General features: G+C 37.6%; 1 protein-coding gene across 1 annotated transcript in view; it reads left to right on the forward strand.

The window, feature by feature from the left end:
• The window catches only part of RASGRF2 (Ras protein specific guanine nucleotide releasing factor 2), a 206,815-nt gene that overhangs the window by 96,504 nt on the left and 84,993 nt on the right, over window positions 1-25,318 (forward strand). The window contains exons 10-15 of the mRNA XM_011377581.1: window positions 2,470-2,630; window positions 3,567-3,633; window positions 4,202-4,338; window positions 10,697-10,779; window positions 19,343-19,591; window positions 20,213-20,601. Of these exons, the coding sequence (XP_011375883.1) occupies window positions 2,470-2,630; window positions 3,567-3,633; window positions 4,202-4,338; window positions 10,697-10,779; window positions 19,343-19,591; window positions 20,213-20,601 (1,086 nt within the window). The remainder of the gene's footprint in view (window positions 1-2,469; window positions 2,631-3,566; window positions 3,634-4,201; window positions 4,339-10,696; window positions 10,780-19,342; window positions 19,592-20,212; window positions 20,602-25,318) is intronic.

Consider the following 25,318-nt stretch of genomic DNA (forward strand, 5'->3'; position numbering starts at 1 on the left):
AAAAAAAAAAGGAAAAAAAGAATAAGGGCAATAGCTGGTCTTGAATGCCACTCTATGGGAATTTAGTAATAGAAATAAATTGTGTTGTAAGTTGACCCCAATTATTAGATAGACATGATAGAGATGCAGAGCACCATATCATATTAATGGTCTGATAGGAATTACTAATTTAATACTAATTATTTCTCTAATTTGTAGAGAGGACTCTTTAAGTCTCATAGTTGTTAAAATGCCATGTCAAACGTAAGATAAAATGTGAAAAAATACACTTAATGTGTTTTTTCCATTATAATTTTTTTATAAACCAAACAATAGTGTTGAAATTGCTCATTTTTAATTCAGCTGTATAGATTTCTGTATACAGTTAAAATACAGTCTCCTGGTTGGATATGAGGGAAACAGTTATAGATTAAGCATATTAGTGTGTAGTTGCCAAGGAAACATCTATTTTTTTACCTCAAAGCTGAAATTCACAGTAATTACTAATGTATGACCCAACAGTGTATTCTGTAATTTCTGATTTACAAAATAATTAAGTGCTAGAAACATTTACCAATGACCATATTATTATTGAGTTTTCATAGCCTTGTTAATATTCTTTCTGAAAATGACTCCCAAACCCACTTGTCCACCAAGATATCTGTCTAAGCCCAAGTTTTTCACTCTACCCTAAACGATCTGCTTGGGTGACTCACGACCACCCATGGCAAAGCTGGAACTTACAGCCTTTTCCCATCTATTCCCTTTACAAGTTTTAGTTTTTATGTTGCTGAATCCACTGCCGTCTGCTAGCTGTGCCACTTTGGGAGACTAAACCCTGAGAGCTGTTTAGCCTCTCAGGCCTCAGTTTCCCTTTCTCTGAAATAAGGAGATGATCTCAGTCCTGAAAGCTTTCTAGCCTTAATTCCTTCGAGTGAGTCCCATGAGTACAATGCTTCTGCTGCTATTACTTGCTCATCTGCTTCTCTAAGCATTCTGCCTTGAGCTTTCCCCATGCCTTTCACTCTTCAAATTTAATGACTTGCTGCCTGCCTTTCTCTGACAGTTCGTTCCCACCTGCCTCACCTCCCTCATTCATTCTCCTCCTGCTGGTACCCTTCAGTGCAATCAGTCCTTCTTTCCGCCCTCTGGTGCCTAGTCCCACACCCTCCCCCAGGTCTGCTTCCATGCTATATTTTAGGCCTCAATAGCTGGAGAGTGAAGCAGCTCCACCTAACACCTAAATAGATGGAATTTGGACATGGAAGCTTGGGTCCTTTACCACCTTGTACATGTTTAGATCTCTGTTAAAACCAAATGCTATTTGAAATATTCATATGTTAATGTGAATCTTTTGTGACCCACAATCATAGTTTTACTCTTTCGTGTATATGAAGAACTGTAGTTGAGTTTTTTTCCCAGTTACAGAAGTAATCTGTGTTCATTAAAAAAAAAAAAAAAATCGGGCAACCCAGAAAATGTGTGAAGAATGAAAAAAAAAAAACTGCCTGAAATCTCACCTCTTAGTGATGACCACTGTTAATATTTAAGGGTTCAATATACATTTAATGGTTCTTAAGAGGCTGATATAAGCCTTTGTAAGGCTGCATTTGGGGTGGGTGGTAGGTTAAACAAATAGAGACAATACTGGCTCAGGCCTTTTCAGAAGTCAGAGGCAAGGTATTTACAAGAATCTTTCTTAGTACTCTTTGGTTTGATATTTAGCTTGGATTGGGATTTTATTTTGGGGGAAGAGAGAGGTCATTTTAGAGTGAAACTATATAAAGTCTATGCAGAGCTTCTCACATTGAATGGAAGGCAGTTTTTTTTTCACAGGAATGCTCTAGGTATATACTTTATATGGTTTCTTTTCCATTTAGAGTCCATAAAGAATTTTTATCACACATAATTTAAATGTATCTTGAAATAGCTGCCCTTTTAAAATAGTCCTCAACTAAATTGTGTTGAATTGTATAATCTGTGTATTTTTATAATATACATATATTGCACATTCTATTTTTTAAATAAAAAGTAAACTCTAATAATATACTATTTATCTACCTTTAGTGCTTTGAAAAGAATAAATTCTACTTGCTTTTTATTAGTTTATTACTATAAGTAATTATACAATATGTACCTTATTGTGAAGTAAATAAATTGATTGAGATCAGATCACCAAGGACAGACAGCAGAAGTGCCTTATTCTTTGTATCCAATTTGGCTTTCTTTCAAACTTATTTTCTTTCCAGCATATAGATGAGTAATCAAATCTAAAGTGTTTTACAAAAAAAATGTAGGAATTACTGTGACCCTTAAAATACAATGCACTGCTGCTTCCGCTTAGAGTGTAGGGGATTTACTTGTCCCAATAGTGCATTCAGTAAATCCTTGGTTTGTTGGGAAACAAGTCCTGGTGTTCATTGCATCAGGAACAGCTCTCACTTGATAGAATTTTAATTGCTGTTTATTCTTCGCTTTTATGATCACCAGGTTCTCTTATTCAAGTACCTTCTGTTGAGAAGGGGAAACTTAGTAAAGTTCGCCTGGGTTCATTATCTTTGAAAAAGGAAGGAGAAAGGCAATGCTTCTTATTTACAAAACACTTTTTAATTTGTACAAGAAGTTCAGGAGGAAAGCTGCATCTGCTCAAGGTACTGGTTTTACATTGCTATTCCATTTATGTTTCATGATATTAAGATGCGTTGAGGTTAATTTAATTATGACTTTCTCATGCCTGGTATTATAAAACATTGTCACAATTGCATAATGAGGTAATGTCTAGTTACCAACCTTGGCATTTACTTTGTTGTCACTTGGATCCAAAGTAATAGATATTTAAATGTGCGTTACCATATAGAAGTGCCATTAAAATTATAATCTGGACAAAATTATTACTAGTTGATGACTACTGAGCTACAAAAATTTTGTCAAATTACTACAGTGTACTATTGTAATATTTGCTGAATGCTCTTTTATCTTGCTCTATACCAAGGGTCAGCAAACTATGGCCCATAGATTGTTTGATGCCTGTTTTTGTTAAAGTTTTATTGGAACACAGCCATGGTCTTTGGTTTACATTTTGTCTGTGATTGTTTTCATGCTTTTTAAAATGGCAGATTTGAGTAGATGTGATAGAAATCATATGGCTTGCAAAGCCTAAAAGATTTACCATCTGGCCCTTTACAGGAGAAGTTTGCCTGTCTATACCTTCTATTATTTTGCCTAAAAATATTGTCCAACACCATGACGGCTTTCTATTGCTTCAGTCACTGCCTGGATGGTAAGCTCAGCCTTTGCTGAGTGGTATTTGCTCTCAAGGGCCCCTAAGGTACCATCTAGTCTCCCATAGACTGACTTCCAAAATTTTAGTAACACTAGAGTGGGCTGGAGGAGAAGAATCATGAAGTTAAATGAGTTCAATTACTTTTATACATCTCAATTTAATTTTGGAATCTATGAAAAATTATTTATGGTATAGATTTGCTATGCTTTCTTCTGTGGCACCCTGAGTATAAGATTTGTAAATCATTGCTTTCCAACTTATGCCAGATTCTCAGCCTCTTAATGAAAAATTGATTTGTTTCCAGACAGGTGGGGTTCTCTCTCTAATAGAATGTACCTTGATTGAGGAGCCCGATGCAAGTGATGATGACTGTAAGTCACTTTCTATCACTTAGAATTATATGATAATTAAAACGTCCTGTAGTTTTTGTTTCTAGCTAAGAAGAGCTGCTTAAGGAGGCGGTAGAGATGCTGAGAATAAACTCCCCGAAGTCATTTATATATGAAAAGTTTTATTGAACCTTTTAACCTGTAAACCTTGTTAAACCATCTTTGGGAACTCACATTTACTGAATTTGGCTCATGACAGTAATTTTTCAGTGTCAAGTAGAGAAGAGAGAACTTGAATTAGAGCATTAGAACTCTGTAGATCATGAAAATTAAAAACAAAAAAAACAACAACAAAAAAACACAAAACAAACCGTGAAATGAGAAGGAGACCAGGATCCTAGTCCTGAGTCACCTACTGACCTCAACTTCTTCATCTGCTTATGAGCTTAATAAAGCACCCTACCCACCACCCTACATGCTGGAGAAGTACCACATTGCTGAAATGAGATTCTGGGCTCGAACATCAATTGTATATCTAGAACTACATGAAAGCAGCTGTTACTCTTATTTTTGTATTCACATCTGATTATTTGGTTTATGTGTATTGAAGCCAAAGGTTCTGGGCAAGTGTTTGGACACCTGGATTTTAAAATAGTGGTGGAGCCTCCAGATGCTGCCCCTTTCACTGTAGTCTTGTTAGCACCTTCACGCCAGGAGAAAGCCGCCTGGACAAGCGATATAAGTCAGGTAAACAAATGGCTTTTACCACATGGTTTTTTGTTTGTTTGTTTGTTTTTCTCACAACATTAACTTTTGGGGAGGATTTTTGGAGGTAATTGAAAAATTACATCTGGTTGTTGTGGTCACTGTCATCATTACTATGTATCTTGATATACTGGAATCATTTGTTGCTGTTTGTTTTTCTTTTTATGGTTAAAATTTGTGTGAAATATAGTAATTGCATTTTATTTCCTTGGTATTTTTTTATAGTCTGGAAATGTAATCACTAGTTTTGAATAGTGTTAAAATTTCCCTATTAGTAATAAATTCTCCAGTGACCTCACCGTTTTGTTTTTGTTTTTGTTTTGTTTTGTTTTATGTTTTTGCTTATTTGTTTCTGAGGTAGGAAAATAGTGAGAGATACAAAAAGAGCTAACAAGGGCTATGGCAATTTAAGGAATTGCATCAGATAAGAGATACTGTCTGTAGTATGAAATCTGAAAATGAGCTCTTGTGTTTTATATAGAAAAAAACAGGAAACAGATTTGCTTACCTTTTCCTGATCAGCAATGTCTAGTTAGGGAATTGTTGCATTTATTTGGATTTGGAAATATGTCAAAGTTAATCACGATTGGACTTGAGCATTTTAAAATCCAAGCTCCATGTTAATTTTGACCAATATAGGAGAAAAATGTTCTTGTGAGAAAAATATTAAAAGAAGGCTTGATAATTATCCTCAAAGTTGTTAACTCAAGGAAGATTGGGCAGATGGAAAAGGCATATAATGTAGATTCTACTGACTTTTTTTTTCTGTAAAGCTTATAGTAATTTATATATAAGACAGGTAAAAATCTGAACTATATCATAGTTCTTTAGATGCTTAATTTTTTTCTGAGTGACCGAAAACTGAGGGAAAATAGAAAGAATAAATGTCATAAATAATTATTTTTGATGTCAAAGAAATTGTACAGACTTAGTCTCATTTGACCCTTACAACAGTATCCTGAAGGTAAAGAGAAATATTAGCCCCATTTCACAGGTAAGAAACCTGAAGTTTGGAAGGCTAAATGTTTGTTCAAAGTTACACAGCTATGATGAGTCGCGACTCAAAACTAATCCATGTCTTTTAGCACTCTAAATGTCCTTTACAGGAATGCTGGATTTTTACTCACGCACCCCCACGACTGCTTTAATGGTGAATAAATCACTTGAAGTGAAGGCACTTCTTTCCTGGCTAACAAGGGAATGAAAAGAGGGGATCTTCTATATTTGCGTGATTATATCCTTGTGGTGATTTATTAATACTTTCATTAACTCTATGCTGTCTGAATTAATACTTTAGTTCTGTTGGTAATGCATCTCTTACCTTATGAAACTCTGAATCATTCACCGATTCTATGAATGCTTATTGAGCAATCACCATGTGCTGCCAGGTTTTGTGTAGGTACCAGGGATATGGCAATAGCCTCTGCTATCAAGGAGACAGGCAGGCTAGTAGGGAAGAAAGGAAAGTAGACAACTTAATGCAACAGAATTTTGTAAGCGTTGTGAAGCCAAGATAAGTAGGAAGAATGGGGAGAATAGGAGTAGGCAAAGTGTTTTTCTAGCTGCTTCTAGGTTCTACCTTATGATGTAACTGGGGCTCCTAAGATACACAGTTGTTAAAAGCTTTAAGTGACTTTCCTTAAGGCATCTGGTGAGGCACTGTGAAGACCCTTGAGATACATCAATGATTCTATGACCGGTTCTTTAAAGAAAGGTACCAAATGCTTTGCCTGCCACAAGCATTCAAGTGAGACTTTCCACTTAGACTACATTTTGCAGTGGAAGTATACAACTTCCTCCTATTTCTCCAATTTGCTATGGCTGTTATGTTAAATTATATCAGGTTATATCTACAGTTTAATCTGAGAAGGACACTAACAGAAAGTTAGAGTTTTTTAAGTGATGATGATATCATTATGTGAAATTACTATGTTCAATCAAACTTTGATACTACGTGGCTTTGACATTTACGATTTTAGTCATTCAACAAATATATTTATGCAGTGATAATATATGCCAGTCACTGTTTAGGCACTTGTGATATATCATGAGCAGAAGAGGCAACTATAACAAAAACTTCCCTGGCTTTGTGTAGCTTACATTCTAGTGAAGGGAAGACTGAAAAGTAACAGTAAACATTATAAATAAGTACATATTATTTTATGTTAGAAGGTACTTGGGCAAGAAGGGCAAGAAGGATGGGGCTACTGGAGGTAGGTATGGGTCAGTACAGTTTTTAAAAGGTGGTCATCTTATTCTGAAGAAGACATCTAAACAAAAACTGTAGCAGGTGGTGGAAATAACATGTAGATATGTGATGAAGGGAAAGTCATTTCCAACAGAGGAAACAGCCATTGCAAAGACTCTAGAGCAGGAGGACACTACGTATTTTGAAGGTCAGTGTGGCTTAAGTGAAATGTAAGAGAGGGGAAAATAGAAAATGAGGAAGTCATTTAAGTGGCGTTAAGTCTCCAGTGGGTTATAGAAGTTCAGCGTTTAGGACAGAGGGCCAGGTGGAAGACTCTATGCTATTTACGTGGTATTTAAGGCGGTAATGCTGTTGAGATCACTCAGGGAGTTACTGTAGATAGAAACGAGAAGGGGGCCATGGCCTGAGTGAGTAGTGGGGGAGAACAGCAAAGAGGACTAAGAAGGAACCAGCAATGTGGTTAGAAGATAGCCAAGAGAGCATGGTGTTCTGAAAGTCATGTGAAGAAAATGTATCATGGAGGAGGGAGTGGTCACGTGTCAACTGCTACTAAAGGCTGAGTACAGTAGTAAGTATTTGGGATACTTAGTGATTTTCCTGATGTGAGGTTTGAATGGTGAGTGGTAGGGACGGAGTGTTGAACTGTTGAGTGGGCCTAGCATGCTGCCCAGCAGCCTGCATCTCAACTGGCTTTGTTCTCTGCTTAAAGCAGAGAACATTTTATGGGGAAAATTATGTGCTAAACATACATTGATGGAATTTGTCAGTCTTACAAGTATATCTCTGGACATAATTCATTTTCAATAAGATGAGCCTACCGAATGCTTAAAAATATACTGTTTAATATTTTATGATATTTTTATATGTAAAAAGATGGACACTAAAAGGAACTAAAAATACTCCCAACTCCAGCATATAAATAATTTTTTACCAAATTACCTAAAGGTTTAAAAAATGCAGATTCCTGAACCCGTATTCCAGACACCCCCAAGTTTTAACAAGTTCCACAGATTACTCTTGTGCAATTAAATTAGAGAACCTCTGCCCTGAAAATCAACTATTTTCATCTCTAAAACCCCTAGAATCGTACCATACAGAAAGAATTTTATAGTTTGGCTCTCAGTGTATATATTCATTGTTTTTGCTTTTTACCTCATTTACGTCTTTCTACATTTCTGTAAATTCTTCATATTGAAGTATGTGTATGTGTATGTATACACACTACCACATTAACTTACCACTTTTCTAGCTTTTTCTGAATAATTAGGTATACCAAAAGCAGTTTCCCACTTTTAGCATTAAGATATGCTGTGGTGCTAACCATCTTCATGCAGGAGTTTTTTCCCTTTCAAGGTCCTTGGCTAGTGTATCTTCCCCACAGCAGTCAAGGTTGGTACAGAGGGCCTGATCACTTTCATGATTTCATAATTCATGACAGACTGCTAAAATGCTTCCAGAAATGTGTAACTCAGCATTTCACTACATTATCAGCAAGGTAGCCATGCTGCTTTCTTCAAAGTCCTGCCAGTGCTGATTTTTAGCACATTTATCACATTTTCCTATTTAATGAAAAAGTGGTATTGCTTTCTAATGTTTTTAATTTACACTTCTGTAATTATCAATGAGATTAACATTTTCCACTATTTCTATTTTTTGTCAGTTCATGCCGGATGAACATTTATTCATTGTAGCTATCCTTACAGACCAGAGAAATGAACATTTTCTTCAATTTTTATTATGACTATGTTCTTCATTATTTTGCCTTTTTATTTTTTACCCTTTATTTTGCTAACTCTTGATATTTTTGTGATTTGATTTGAAGTCACCTTGCTAAGCCACTGTACCCTGTTGCACTAATCACATATGGCTCTTATTTAAACTGGTTTCTAGATATTGTCACATTCTCAGTTTCACATAAAGCACTCTGTGCAAAAATTAAAACTTTGGCCTTGCCAGGCCTCTGTCTCTAAAGCTGTAATTTTTAGAAGTAACAATTGCTTGAATGATTAATTACACTTTTAGTTATACCAGTAAGGCCATTATTAACCATTGGCGCCTCCAACAAAACATGCAAATAGCTAATGTTCTTGACCAATAATTCTTCCTTTTTTCATCTATTTATAGAGAAAAATTTGAGGCTGAAGGTTTGACCATTCATTTCAATATTGTGCATTCATTTGTGCTAGTCTTACTGTCATGCATAATGGTGTATTAAACAGATTGTTCTATAATTATGGGCATTAACTTAAATGCAGAATTAAAATTCACCTCTGAGCTTCTTGGTTTGGGCAGATGTGTCAAAATACAGACCTTGTATAGACAAATTTGTAGCATGCTGACATGCTTTATTCTTAAAATAGCCTCTCTGGAATCAATAGGGAATTTTCTGATTTTAACATAAAAAAATGAATTAAAAGAGAAAAATTGAATCTCATCTTCTTCCCCACTACTTAGAAGTATTAAAAAGGTAAAAAACATGGTGACACAGTAGACCACTCACCTTTGAACAGGTATTGCCTTAAATAAAACCCTTAGAAAACCCTGCTGGAGAAGTCATTCTCAACATTTGTCCAAGGACCAGCTGCATTAAAATTACCTGGGGCTTTTGTGAGCATATATATTCCCAGACCCAACCTTGCCATAGTCATCACAAACTGAACTAGAATATCCATGGCTGCTTTTGTTATCCTAGTAATTTCAAGGTTTACTGTAGTTCACATAAATTCAATGTGCCCTTAAAGATGTATGACACCTTGCTTATTTTCATGTATTTCTTCTGGAATGGATGAACTGAATTCATTTTCCCAAGGCTCAAACCTTTCTCAACACAACCAAGATACGTGCTTATGTGATCATGGGTATATACCACGCCTTCCAATATAAATATATTCATACACACATTCATATACAGATATCCCCGGCTTCTACAAAGTTTGTTACATCACTTGGCTTTTACAAAAGACTTATGTTATTTCCAGATGCTGTAGTTTAAGGAAATGAATTGAAGAGGTCATTAAAATATTCCATTTCATTCTCAGAGTTTGGGATTCTTTATACCTGGTCATTTAAATAATGGCATAAGACATGAGGAAACAAATTTTAAAGGAAAAACAAGTTTGAAAATAGCTAATTTGCTTAGTAGATGGAATGGTCAGGGGATGCTAACAATCTGGTTTCTTACTTGCATATTTACTCCTCCATTAGACCTTGGGGTTTAGGGTAAATCCCTGAGTTCAGGACCTATACAAAGTCACTTGGTAATCAGATTCTTCACACCGTTTAATTGCAGTCATAAAGCACTACATGGTATCCTAGTAACTAGAAGTAATTTCTGATTTTAAAAATTGTTTAAATCTTTTTTTTTTAATTTTCTGTTTTGTTTAAAGGGAATGTGTATAATTCAAAATAAACCCTTCTCTAACCCAAAATAATTGCAAAGGGAAATTTTAAAATGATACGGCATAAATATAAATTAAAAAGGCAGAAAATACTAGCAAAAGTTTTCTTGGAAGACAGCAAGATGAACAGGGTTTTATGTGTGCCAGAAACAGGAAAAATTACACAATGCTTGTGTACCAAACCAACCAACATGGTACCAATAGAAACTGCTAGAGAAATTAGTAAAATGTGGGAATTTATTGGCCAAAACAAAACAAAAACAAAAACAAAAACAAAAAACACCCGAGAAGTGAGTACAGAACTGACTAGTGAGACAGAAGATGAACTTCATCCAGGAAAGCCAACGTTTCCCCTCTGCCTGCCCTATACCATCCCCTAGGGCAGAAAATGAATATAGCAGAGGCAATCACCATCAGAAGGTCATAAACCTTTCAAGCAGTGCTACATCTGCCAGAGTTGTGACAGTGACATTGTGGTCAGAATCCTTGGGAAACACATTGCAGAAAAATGTAGCCTTTGTATGTATCCTCAGGTGTTTTTCAGGTACACAGTTTTGGTCTAGACATTGAATCTGTTCATCAATGTATAATGTTCGCCTCGTGTGTGTGTGTATGTGTATGTGTATGTGTGATGAGAAACTACATTGTTTTTGTGGCTATAAACAATTATGGGAATATATGATCTGCCTAGGTTTTTGTGTGGGTTGTAATTGTCTATTTTTTAATTCCATAGTGCGTGGACAATATACGGTGTAATGGTTTAATGACTATAGTGTTTGAAGAGAATTCCAAAGTTACTGTGCCACATATGATTAAGTAAGTGCAATAACCCTTTCTCTTATATTTTAATCAAGATCAAACGGGTAGAGAATGTAAAACCCTGGATAAAGTATTGCTTCAGTAGCAATCTGCTTCATATTGTGAATATGTTTTTTGACAGTAATATGATAATTCATGATATGTCATTGTACACAAGACTATCAAAATGGTTTTCAGATTCATAGTTTATTGACTCACAGCATAGAAAAATTGTTTTCAGACTGTTATGTATGTCTTTACTCAGGACAAAAAGCCTTTTGAGATTTTCAAGTTCAATATAAAGAGTTGTGACAGCCAGATGTGTCCAAAGTCAGATCAAGACATGCCAGATTCTTCTGGTGTTTTCCCAGTGCATATGAATCTTATTACTCAGATTTGTCTGTAGAGATACATTTAGATTTTGAAGGTACTTAATATCAATCGTCTGGCTTTTCAATGGTACCATCTACCCACTGCCTATATGTGGATTTGCCCTAAAAACTACTGCTCAGGACTGCCATCCGGCTCTCTTTATGTTTTGTTAACAAAGTAAATCCTATAATTTAAAGTCATCATTAGGGAAACTATAATTTAAAATGAGAAGTTATATCAACTATGTGTCATAGCTCTCTGTATTAATGCTTTTGTCTCTATATACTTTTTTCTTTCCAAATTCAGAAATTATTTGGAGAGTATTTCGAAGTTGACCAAATCATTCCCTACTCTCATTTTCTTGGTTGTTTGCATTCCAAGTTCTAATAATAAAATGTATTTTTAAAAGCAATCTATTATATCTTTCAAAAAATGTTACACAAAACTAAGAAATGTTTATCTTCTATGACTTTTTATGGGATTTTAAAAGATCTGAGCTGTTTATGCTATATGATAGGTGTTAACTACAATTAGATTATCCCAATGGTACGATTTTGAAAGTTATTATTATATCAGATGAAAGCAGAAGTACATTATACTAGTGCCATAATTACTACAGAAAAATCCACGATAAAAGAATGATAGTATTTCAAATTGCTAGTCAAATTTAAAAATATTTTGGACAGGATCATTTCAGAACTCTAGGGGAAGGATTCCTATAGCATTCAGTTTTCTAGGTTTTTAATTTAGTATAGTTTTATTTAAAATCTGATTAGTTAAATAGATTATGCTAAGATTAGAACCAAGTATGGATTATTAGGTCAAAGGTCCAAATTATGACTTAATTTTAAAATTCATATTATTTGGTTAGTTGTCTTATAAATTTTCTTCCATAGAATTCTTTTTAGTACTTCACAAAAGAGTACATATTAGTTTTATTCATTTTAAAAGTACTTTCTTCAAGTTTAGACAGCCATAACGGTCCAAACGGCTTTAGAATGAGAGTTTGTTAAGCTGGACATTGCAGACAAGTGAGTTACAAGCTCTTAAACCCTCGGGCAGCTGCACACCCACTGTACAGTGGTCCTTTGTATCCATGGGTTCAGCATCCATGTATTAAACCAACCACGAATGAAAAATATTTGAAAAAAAGTTACGTAGTTGCTGACGTGTACCTTGTATTTAGGCCTACTATGGTTGTGTCTGTATGAACATGTGTGGAATTTTTCTTGTCACCATTCCCTAAACAGTTCAGTATAACAACTATTTAGATAGCATTTAAGTTGTATTAGACATTACAAGTAATCTAGAGATGATTTAAAAAATATGGGTGGATGCGTGTAGGTTATATGAAAATACACCACCATTTTACATAAGGGACTTGAGCACACTCAGATTTTGGTATCCACAGGCATCTTGGAACCAAACCCCCATGGATCCCGAGGGAGGATTGTATGTACATTTTGTTGCCTTTAAGAATTAATGTGGATAAAAACTTTAATTTTGTGCCTTATCAGTTTTGGCTGGTACCCAAATGCTGCTTTCTCTTATGGCCATTTGACCAGTGTCCATGTCCAATTTCATTTGTGTAACTACCTCCCATACAGACCAAGACTTTCCTTCTTTGGGGTGCACAGAGGTGACACTTGAGTGAGTAGGAACTGTTTTCTTGTCAAGAAAGAAACCTGTATCTCAGGCTATAAAGATTTTCTATTACAGTCATACATTTTGATGTCTATCTATACTATACTAGATATATTCCCAAAGCAGACTTTCATATATTTTATAGATTTCTTCCTTCTATTTTTCCTTGCCTCACTGAACCTGATTCTCCTTAAAGAAAAATGAATGATTTTGCAATCTCTGTTCCTATTCTATGTAAATTCTGTATTCTTGCCTCTCTTTGTATCTCCCTGTCTACATATCATGAAGAAAAAAAAGATATTTTGGAGAGTTAAAAAGTTAACTTATCTTAATTGTGTCTTATTATTAACATGGCATCACTTTTCAGGCACTTACCTCCTTTTAAAACTTACTAATTATAATAGGTAATATGGGTTTGATGTCTCAAGATTGCTTTTTAAAGTGTTTACCAAAAATAAATTATTATCATAACAGTCTTAAATAACATATTAAATCTTTCTTGAGAGTCCCTTAAGAAATAAAGTAAGATCTTGTTCAGTGTAATAAAAGATAATTAAATAATTTTATAATATTTCTTTTCTTAAAATGAAAATGTAATAAAAAATTTGAAAGACAGTGGTGTAATTAGTCAATTTTATTTTTTTTAATAATTATTTTATTTTTTAATCATAGTTGACATACACTATTATATTATTTTCAGGTGTACAACATTTATATAACTTAAGAAGTGATCACTGATAAATCTAATAACAATCTGACACCATATGTAGTTATTACAGTATTATGAATTATATTCTCTGTGTTGTACTTTACAGCCCTATGACTACTCTGGAATTATCAATTTGTACTTTTTAATCCCTTCACCTTTTTCACCCATTTTTCTCACCTCCCTCTCATCTGGCAATCATCAGTTTGTTCTCTGTATCTGTGAGTTTCTTTCTATTTTGCTTGTTCCTTTGTTTTTTTCTTTAGATTCCACATACTTATAGAATCAGATAGCATTTATCTTTCTCTATCTGACTTGCTCCACTCAGCACAATACCCTCAAGATCCATCCATTTTTTAAATGGCAAGATTTCATTTTTTTTTTTTTTATGGCTGAGTAATATTCCATTGTATATATGTACCACCTCTTCTTTATCCATTCCTTCATTGATGGACACCCAGGTTGCCTCCATATCTTGGCTATTGTAAATAATGCTACAATGAACATATGGATGCACATGTCCCTTCCACGTGGTGTTTTGGGTTTCTTTGTATAAATACCCAAAAGTAGGATTACTGGGTCCTCTTTGTCTCTTGTTATAACTCTTGTTTTGAAAGTCTTTTGTCTGGTATATATATTGCTACACCAATTTTTTTTCATTTCCATTTTCATGAAATACTTTTTTCCATCCATATACTTTCAGTCTGTGTGTCTTTCAATCTGAAGTAAGTCTGTTGTAGGCAGCATATAGAAGGGTCTTGTTTTCTTATCTATTCAGCCACCCTGTGTCTTTTGATAGGAGCATTTAATCCATGTACATTGAAAGTAATTGTTGATGGATACGTAGTTATTGCCATTTTATTATTCATATTTTTAAACTTTTATTCTTCTTCTTAAAGAAATCCCTTTAACATTTCTTGTTATACTGGTTTGGTAATGATGGACTCCTTTACCTTTATCTTGTCTGGGAAGCTCTTTATTTGTCCTTCAATTCTAAATGATAGCTTTGCTGGATAGAGTAATCTTGGTTATAGGTCCTTGCTTTTCATCACTTTGAATATTTTGTGTCAATCTTATCTGGCCTGCAAGGTTTCTATTGAGAAATCAGCTACTAATCTTATGGGAGCTCCCTTGTAGGTAACTAACTGCTTTTCTCTTGCTGCTTTTAAGATTCTCTCTTTGTCTTTAACCTTTGGCATTTTAAATATGATGTGGGTCTCTTTGGGTTCAACTTGTTTGGGACTCTCTGCCCTTCTTGGACTTGTATGTCTATTTTCTTTGCCAGGTTAGGAAAGTTTTCTGTCATTATTTTTCCAAACAGGTTTTCAATTCCTTGCTCTCACTTCTTCTTTTGGTACCCCTATGATATGAATGTTGGTAAGCTTGATGTTGTCCCAGAGGCTCCTAAAGTTATCCTAATATTTTTGGATTCCTTTTTTTCTTATTGCTGTTCTAATTGTTTTCTGCTACCTTATCTTCTAAATCTGATTCAGATCTCTGCTTTATTTAATGTGCTGTTGATTCCTTCTAATGTATTTTTCATTTCTGTTATTGTATTCTTCATTTCTGACTTTTTTTTTTATGTTTTCTAGCTCCATGTTTTGAACTCTTCATCTGGTAGATTGTTGGTCTCCATTTTGTTTAGTTCTTTTTCCTGGAATTTTGGTCTGTTCTTTCATTTGGAACATGTCTCTTTGTCTCTCCGTCTTGGCTGCCTCCCTATGTTTGTTTCCATGTATTAGGTAGAGCTGCTATGTCTTCCGGTTTTAGTAGTGTGGCCTTATGTAGTAGGTGTCCCGTAGGGCCCAATGGTACAGTCTCCCTGGTCACTTGAGCCAGGTGCTACAGGTATCTCCCTTGTGTGGGTTTTGTTTGCCCTCCTGTTGCATTGAGCCTTGGTTGCTGTGAGAGGGTCAGTGAGAGAGATTGACCCTCAGACTGATTAGTTGTGGAAACTGGCTCTGACTACAGTGGAGTGTCTGTTGTGCAGGAGCTGACTCTATGGAGTAGGACTCACTTTAACAGGGCTCTAGCGCCTCCTCAGTCTATCCTTTGGGTATGTTGTCTGTGGGGGCAGCTGAGTGGTGTTCAGGTGTAGTCTGAAGCTGGCCACTGGGCATGCCAGCCTGGAGCCTCAGAGAGGAGCCCCACTGCAGCCAAGTTCAACTGCTGCCTGTGCCCTGCCCTGGACTACCTGGCATGAGCCACAGAGTGATCCACAAGTGTCCTCTATCCATGCTGGCCTTGGAGTTGCCTGGGAGAGGCTACTCTGTGAACTGAGGCTGTCTGCTGCTAGTGTTGGGCTTGGGGAGTCTTAGAAAGAGGTGGGGGGCATGCCAAGGCCAGATGCTAGGCTTGTTTGGAGTTTGTGAACTCTGAGAGATTTTAGGAAAATCGGCAGCATAAGCCAAGCCAGGCTATTTGTATGGAAAAGCCACTGGAAGTGGCTTGGGTGGGCTTGCAAGTTTGGTGGGCGAGTCTCAGGGAATTACCAGGACAGGGTAAGTGGTGTTAGCCAGGATGATGGAGACCCAGATATGATGGCTGCCAGCATCTGCACACTGTTCAACAAAGGAACAATGGATTCTGCCAGGACCTCTATTTGGGAGAAAGCTGCCCCTCCAGCCTTTGCTCTGAAGCCAGACAGTTCAATTTCTCTCTGTATGGCCCTGGTGCCTTTTGAGCCACTGCCCCAGGACTGGAGCTCAGAGTGAATGAGTCCCTCAGTGAGTAAGTCCATATGCAGGCCCTTTAAGAGGAATGGCTGGAACTCACGCAGCCCTCCATCTCACTCAGCCACAATCTCCACTGGTTTTCACAGCCAAAAGTTATGGAGACTTCTTTCTGGAACTAGACCCCTGAGCTGGGAAGCCTGGTGTAGAGCTGGGACTCCTCATTTCCTCAGGAGGAACCTCCATAGCTGAGATAGCCCTCCTGATTTTTAACTGCCACAGGTGGGTATGGAGAACAGCCTGTTCTGCATCTCCACCCTTCCTTCCAGTCTCGATGTGGCTTCTTCTGTATGTCCTTAGTTATAAGACTTCTGTTCAGCTGGACTTCATACTATTCTCAGTGATGGTTCTATAGTTTAGTTTTAATTTTGGTGTGGTTGTGAGAGGAGCCAAGCACAGCATTTTCCTGCTCCACCATCTTGACTCCCAATCCCAGTCAGTTTTAATTTCATGTTGGCTACAACATATTTCTTCCTCCTAATGTTTTGATGAAAGGAATTATAGTCAAAAGATGCAAATCTCAAGCTACGATTAGAATGCAAAATCATGACATGATATTTTACATTTTATGTATACAGGTTAAGGCTTGGTTTCTTTTAATAATAGCTAACCACACCTTTCTTAGAAAATAAAGATTTTTGGTGGGAAATGGTAGAGAAAAAGTTATTTTCTTGGTTAGCTATTTTCTAGACAAACTGATTGATTCTAAAAAGTTTCAAAGTTCTTTTTAAAAATGAAAAGATTAAGAACCAGAAAAGTAATGTTGGTTGAGGGTCTCGTAGTGAGTGAAGAAAGGGCCATGCTATTTTCAGAATCTCAAAAGACATACTTGTGTGTTTTCAAGATCAGTAATGTAACTAAAACTAGCAAGCCACCCTTAGTCAATTCCTCGGCAGGGGTTCATGGCTCATTTAAAATGCCCTTTCAGGCCCACAAATGAAATACTTCTGCCTGCACTGAGCATACATAGGGGTGGGAAGTTTCTAAGAGCAAGCTAAGAAAGCCATTGATTTCTTCTTACTCAAAAGAAAATAAATATATAATTTAAAACTGCTCGAAGTGCTGAAAAGGATAATTAAGAGCACTCACAACAAGCCAACTGATTCTTAGCATGCAGTTGTCTCACATGACTAGCTCTGTAGTGTATCCTTTAATCAAGTGGTGAAATCCAGGACTTCATCAATTGTGTGTTCTGAGATGCTGTAATGAAAGAGAAGAAGGGAATGCAAAGGCTTTGGGCAGTCCTAGAGAAGATATGCATTCTTTGAGCCCCACTTGGATTCAGCCGCTGCTTCTAAGCTCTTCCTCTTATAAACTTTGCCTCTACCTAGACCTCTTTTGCACTTTTAAAAAAATGCACACCAGTGGCCGAGGACTCTGAACATGGCCAAGGATCTTGAGAGCTGCTGTGTGACTTTTCCTTAGTTTGCTCGCCCACCTGGAGAGGCTGCTCAGATGGGAAGGAGTAGCCAGATGGGAAGTTTTACAGAATGATAAAAAGCAGAACATTGCAGGGGGCAGTCATGGATACTGTTCATAAGAATCTCTAGAAGGGTTTGCAGCCTATATTTCACCCATTACACGTTTTTTAATTAAAGTAAAATTGGTATATAACATTATATTAGTTTCAGGTGTACACTATAATTTGATATTAGTATACATTATAAAGCGATTACCACCATAAGTCTAGTTATCATCTATTGCCATAAAATTGACCCCCTTCGCCCTTTTTACTTTTTTTAAATGAAGACATTTTTAATATTGCAGGATATTGAAAACATAATGAAAACAAAACATTTTATACAACTTATGGATTAAACTGTACTCATAAAATGGATAGACTTAAGTGTATTAGTAAGCTAGGAAGAATGAAATGAATTAAGTATTCAATTCAAGATGCTAGAAACAGAAAGACAAAAGAAACTGTAGGAAAGTATAGGAGGGAAATGAGATAAGAATAGGCATTAATAAATTAAAATATGGAAAAACCATAGAATTGATAAAAGGCCAGTTCTAGAGGGAAAAACACCTAATAATATAATCTATTAGTTTAGTTAAGAGAAAAGGGGGAAACACAAATGCACAAAATTAGAAGTGAGAAAAAGAAATAACCACAGATATAGTAGTGATATCTGTGTCTCCCCCTTCCCTTATCCCTCTGTGGGGAGAATGTCACCCACTACCTTTTAAGGGCATTTTCGTTATTCTGATTTAGGGACATAAACAAAGTCTCTCCTAAATAGGGCTTTTGGCCTCATTTTCCTAATAAAACATGATTAAAGTAGAGAGAGAAGTGAAGGGTAACAGAACTTGCCACCTGAAAATATGCCACTTTGGCATATTATTTTGAGCTATGGAAACTTGAAAAACAGCAAATGCAGGAAGAGGCTTCTCTAAACCCCCTTTCTCTGCCTAAAGACAGATCTTCCAGAAGGAACTCAGTTGTCATAAATCCCTTCCCAGGGAGTTTCATCAACCAGGGAGTTTTGACTCTTATTGCAGGAGAGGAGACGAGAAGTCGACATGACACCTGGACAGACTGTCACAAATTATCTATTCCGTCTCACATCTATTCTTCTAAGGACCCATTTATCTTACCTAAAAATCATTTACTCTCCCCTAAGAAGCCTAAATCCCACTCCCTTTCCCTATTATGATGGCATTTAATCCTGAATTCTAGGTCACCTCAGGGAGTTACTCACTTCTTCCTAGGTATCTCCCATGTATACATGAAGTATCCATGTTAATAAACTTCTGTTAGTTTTTCTCTTGCTAATCTTTTATTACAGGAGTCTCAGCCAAGAACTCAGAAGGGTAAAGGAAAGGGTAAAGGGTAAAGGGTAAAGAACTACAGAAGGGTAAAGGGTAAAGGGTAAAGAACTACAGAAGGAATCCACAGAGTGAAATGAATTATTATTACCTTCTCCACAATTTTAATTCTGGCCTTTCTAAATTATAATTTTATGTTTCTGTAACCCTACCTTGTTGTATGTAATGTCATATCAACAAGTTTTATCAAATGCAATGGGAAGCCTGCATGTGAATGTGTTTACCAAAACTGAAATACTCAATGACCGAAAGGAAGGCACGCTCTGGTTTTGTTCTCATGTTCCTGCTTTGTGTGTAGGTCTGATGCCCGTCTTCATAAAGATGACACTGATATTTGCTTCAGTAAAACACTCAACTCCTGCAAAGTGCCCCAGATTCGTTATGCCAGCGTGGAGCGCCTCCTGGAGCGGCTGACAGACTTGAGGTTTCTTAGTATCGATTTCCTCAACACCTTTCTGCACACCTACCGTATTTTTACGACAGCAGCTGTGGTGCTGGCAAAGCTTTCTGACATATACAAGAGGCCTTTTACCTCCATCCCCGTCAGGTAGGCCCAGGATTTGCCTGTTATGAAAGTGTGGCCCTTCTGATTTCTGGGTCTTCCTGCAGAAGAGCAGCCCTGAGGATATTGTCTTGCCTTTGAACTTCCCAAGCCCCGCCAGTAAAAGGGAATGAATAGAACTCATAGATAGTTCCTGAGGGGAGAAATTGAGAACCCAGTTTCTGAAGTCTGCAAGTGGTCTTTGTTTGCTTTGTGATTATTTGGACACTAACTATTGTTTTAGGCTTTCTTATTTTATTTTACAGTTATGCTTTTCAAACTTTAATGTGTATAAGAATCCCCTAGGGGTCTTGTTAAATTGCAGGCTCTGATTCAGTAAGTCTGGAGTGGAGCTGGAGTTCTGCATTTCTAACAAGCTGCCAAAAGATACCAGTGCTGGTCTTTGGACCATAGTTTAGTAGCAAGGGATTAGACATGGCCCGAAAAGTGTCTGTGTTCCTTTGGCAAGTGCGTGGAATACAAGCAGCATTGAAATGAAGAAAGTCTAGCAGCAGAATTGCGATGATATTGTGGCCTTTTAATATGGGGAGCATGTTCTTGAATGACATCAAGGGAATCATTTTCACTTAGCTACAATCTGTTAATAGTTTTTGCTCTTATTTTTAGGTCACTGGAATTGTTTTTTGCTACTAGCCAGAACAACAGAGGTGAACATTTGGTGGATGGCAAATCCCCACGCCTGTGTCGCAAATTCTCTTCCCCACCGCCGCTGGCTGTGTCCAGAACGTCCTCCCCGGTGAGGGCCAGAAAGCTGTCCTTGACTTCTCCCTTGAACTCAAGGATAGGAGCGTTGGACCTGACCACCTCTCCAGTGTCCAGCGGTCCTACCACCACCCACAGTCCCGCTGCGTCCCCACCACCGCACGCTGGTAAAGCACCGTTGGATCTTAGCAGAAGCCTTTCTTCTCCAGAACAAAGCCCGGGACCTGTAGAAGAGCACGTGGATAACCCACGCGTGGACCTGTGTAACAAGCTAAAACGAAGTATTCAGAGAGGTATCATCCAGCTGCCACACCCAATGTTTGCTGGCCACCTGCTTCCCCACCATTCCTCCTGGAACCCTAGATCCCTTTCTTTACAACTTTCCTTCTTCTGCTTAGAAACTAGAATGAATGCAATAGCTAGTTAGAAGAAAAAAGTCCCATAGTTCCATCTAACCTTGTGGAAAAAAGAGCAAGTTTAGCTGTCCTAATGTCTTCTACAATAAAGTCTGATTGCAGTCAGTTGTCTATGGAAGAATAGCATTATCTGAATGATATTACTGGAAGATTCTTTATGGAATTTGATTAAGGCTGGTTGGGTTAAGAACCTGGCATGATACTCTGCATTGAGGTGGGCTGTGGGCCCCCTCATCCATGAGCCTGGGCCTCAGAGCTACCTCCTCCTCCTCCAGTGTCTGCCTTAAGTGCCTATCCTACTTCCAGCCTCCCCTGCTAAGGATGACCTAGCCTGTTAGCATTAACATGGCTTTTTCAGTTTAGTTGCCAAGGCAACACTCCATAATACAACAGTGATATAGGGAGAAAAAATAAAATCTGACACAGTGTTTACTGTCTATGACAGCCAAAATGATTTCTAAAAAGGTAGATTAGATAATTTGATTTCCTGATTAAATTCTCTAATGACTTCTCATCATAGTTAAGTTCTCCCTGGCAAGGCCTTCAGATCCTGTGAGGCTTAGATGCTGTCTTCCTCTCCAACCCCTGCTCCCATGCTTCCTTTTTGGGTCTCAGAAATACCTCAATCATTTCTGCCTCTGGGCTTTTGCACTTGTTCTTCCCTCTGCCTGGACAGTCTTTCTCTGTATAAGCTCCATGGGATCAGCAACCTTATCTAACTTGTTTACCTCTATACCCTCAGTGCCTTGGGCAGTGCCTGGCAAGGTAGTACATTTTTGTTAGATGAATGAATCAAGCAAAACAGTCAGCAAACTAATCGAGGGTCCTGTGACATGGCACCTTACCTTCCTCAGCTTGGGACAGTGTTGCTGCTTTTAGAACCCAGTGTTTCCAATCCAGTAACGAAAACAAAAAAGGTTTTACAGGCAAATCAGCAAACAGCTTATTTTTTCTGTATAATAATCTTGAAGTGTCTATGTACTTTCTAGCTCATATCATTTAAATAAGCTTCCTGAGCAAAATATTTAATGGAATTTTAACCAGAGTGGTTGTCATCATCAAAAGTAGTACTCTTTTAAGCAAGAAATTCTTTAAATTGACAAGTTAGCAACTAAGGAGGAGGAAAAGAGGAAGATAATTAAAAAGTCATTAGAACAACAAGCTTCAGCAGAATCATGATGGATTCCTCTTGGGAATAATGAGGCAGCACAGAAGCTGACAAGTGCATCTGGGGTTTGCTCCAGTGCCAATGCTTGGGCCCTGCCATAGAGAGAACGACTTAGGGAGGCTAATCTCAGATATCCCCTCTGAGGCAGGGTACCCTGGGAATATAGGAGTTTCCCAGAGTATGGAGAGTCTTTCCTTCTCTTTTATTGGATTGCAGAAAATAGGAAAGGAGAAATCTGGGGATAAGTCTGGATTCTTGTGTTATTTTGAGTTAGGAGAGCTTTAGTAATAAGCATGTTAGTGTCAGACATTTGTGGCTCTGAGGTTTTGGTTTGGTTGCCTCTGCGGCTGGAATGAGAACACAGTAAGGTCTGTTCAGGAGTCACTGCATGATCTTCTCTACGCGGGTTGCTTTGCTACAGAGTATATAATGGTACATAAGATGGTGCCCTGGCCCCTCGTACTGTAGTTACGCGGAGAAGATAGACACCACATATCTGTAAAGGCAAGTAGTACAAGATGTATAGACAGAGTGCTCTGGAGGGCGAAAAGCAAAGGAAGTCACGTCTGGTTGAGCAAAATCAGGATGTGTCAGTGACATGAGCCTAGAAGAATGAAAAAGTGGGTTGGAGATAGGTGAACAAGTGAGCAACGGGCTAGTGTTCACCCTCAGTGGCGAAGGCCATTTCTGAGAGCAGGAGACATTATTGCTGTTGAAGGGACAGCTTTTGCTCAGTTCGAATGTCATATACAGTCCTGCAGAGCAGACCCTGTCACTAGTCTTTCTAAGGCTTTCTAGCATTGAAGAAACTTTAAAAAAACTCTTGAAGAATTTCTCCTTCTTCTCTACCTTTTTCTTCTTTACTATCTTAACCTCTTTTAAGTGTACCGTTCATTAGTGTTAAGTGTACCGTTCATTAGTGTTAAGTGTTTTCACATCGTCATGCAACTGATCTCCAGAACTTTTTCATCTTGTAAAATTGAAACTCTGTACCCATTGACCCCCATTTCTCTCTTCCTCCAGCCCTTGGTAACCACCATCCGCTTTCTGTTATTACAGTTTGACTACTTTAGGTACCTCATATAAATGGAATCATGGAATTCTAGAGTATTTGTCTTTTTATGGCAGACTTGTTTCTCTTAGCATAATAGCTCAAGGTTCATCTCTGTTATAGTATGTGCCAGTATTTCTCTCTATTTTAAGATTGAATAATATTTCATTGTAAATTTACATTCCATATATATATATTTTTTTTTTACTCATCCATCCTCTGACAGACATTGGATTGCTTCCATCACTTGGCTATTGTGAATAATGCTACAATGAACAAGGGAGTGCAAATATCTATTTAAGAACCTGCTTTCAATTCTTTTGGGTTTAAACCCAGAAGGGAGATTGCTGGGTCATATGGTAATTCAATTTTTAATTTTTTGAGGAACCTCCATGTATTTTCCATAGTGACTGCACCATTTTACATTTCAATTTCTCTGCATCCTTGCCAATAATTATTATATTCTGTTCTTTGGATAGTGTCCACCCTAACGGGTGTACAGTGAGAAAATTCTTTTTTTGTAATTTCCCAGAGATTTCACTTTAATTTGGCCAACCCCTACTAGTATGGATATTATTTTTTTCTTTAACAGAGAAGCACAAGAAAAACCCTTTTCTTTCTGCATCATGGTCTAAATATATGTCATAGTTCTAGAAGCCCTCTATCAAGCTGCCCATTGCCCACTATAATTAATTATGCCACTTTAATTTGTTATACACAGATTGTTCCGCGTTAGACACCAGGTTCCTTGGTTCTGATCTTCAAAGCCCAAGCCCAGAGTGTATAGTGATGGTCCAATGCCATATCATAAAGCCTGTTTGGCCTGCTGTCTAGAATGGAGATATGGTCACTGGTGGGAATCAGTAGGTTTTTTCTCTGGAGCAAATTAGACTCAGGGAGACCAAGAGAAATGAGAAAGAACTGGATCAAGCTCCGAAGGAAGGACACTAATAAAGGCTGCAAAGACTTGTCAGTGCAGACGCTGGGCAGAGGTGGGATCCTTGTGGACGTAGCTAGAGACGACTGGAGAGCTTGTCATGTGGCAGCATTGCTCAGTTTTGACCAGGGGCCTTGGGTGGAGAGAGCCCATGAATAATGGTGTGGCAAAAATACTAGGTTCTCTCTCACATCAGAGAAATAACTAAAGTTCAGGGCTTAATGCCTCTGCTCTTCACTACATTTCCCCAAAACCAGTACTTTACATCTAGACTTTCAAGGGTTAGTTTATCCACATGGTCCTGGGTTAGAAATGTTATTTTGCTTTTCTAGGTCATGGCTAAACACAGAGCTCCTCTCACTCGGGGTGATGGGAGTTCCAAGATTGTGTCCAGGCAGGGCTGGTAGTGCCTGATGGAAGCACCTGACAGCCAACCTCCATTCCAGAGATGTCAGCGCCTCTGCCCTCTGTTTCTCACGTCCATCCAGTAATGCCCACCTGTATTTCTCATTTTTACTCTGACTGTTCCCTAGTCTTTCCTTTAAGCACTTTGTTACTGGCCACTTCCTTATTCCTTTATTTCTTTTTTCTTTCTGTAGCTGTCTTCTGACTACTGTTAGTGTATTTACTTCCCATTTTTTTCTTAAAAATATTTAAGGTGGCATTCAAACAGACATCTGGTAAGACTGGATTAAAAATAAAACAGATAAAGAAATCAGGCAATGAAGAAAAGTTGTGAGAGGCCGAGGGTGTGGTTAGTGAGCAAAGGAACACTGTGTGCCCTCTGCAGTTCCCAGAGTTGCTCCGATTTTGGTCCTGAGTATAATCAATTACGTGATTTATATTGAAACCTAAGATAGATAGTGTGTAGCCACATCTTTTCTAGCTACTGAGACTTGAGGACAATTTGTCCTGTGGATCCTTGTCAAGGAAACACTGTGAGTAGAAAGCTTAGAATTAATACTGGGGGCTAGAGAGTAGTTTGGCATATTTCTGAATAGCTGAAACAAAGGAATCGTACTTATTTTTTTCTTTTATTTTGCATTGGTATACGGGCAAATTTGGTCATGAATAGTCCTAGGAAAGTCAGAGATGAAATATTTTACTTCAGTGTCAGTCTGACAAGTTCAGTGTGTGTGTGTGTGTGTGTGTGTGTGTGTGTGTGTGTGCGCTCGCACGCGCGCGCGTGCGTGCACGCCTGTGTGCATACATGCAATGTCTGTAGAAGCCAAGAGTGCTGCTGTGTTAACTCTACTGTCTAGTTCTTGAAAATTCCATTTGGCAAAGAAAAGGGAGACGCTGATCTGTCTTTAATTTGAAAGATGTTTGCATGTGCTTTGCATAATGTTAACACTTAAAACAGTTGGTAAACTTGAATAAAAATCTTGTGCCAACAGTTTATACATTTTCTGCTTTTCACTTCAGGATGCAGCTCCAC

This window comes from Pteropus vampyrus, unplaced genomic scaffold, assembly GCF_000151845.1.
Source record: "Pteropus vampyrus isolate Shadow unplaced genomic scaffold, Pvam_2.0 Scaffold11, whole genome shotgun sequence".
Lineage (NCBI taxonomy): Eukaryota > Metazoa > Chordata > Mammalia > Chiroptera > Pteropodidae > Pteropus > Pteropus vampyrus.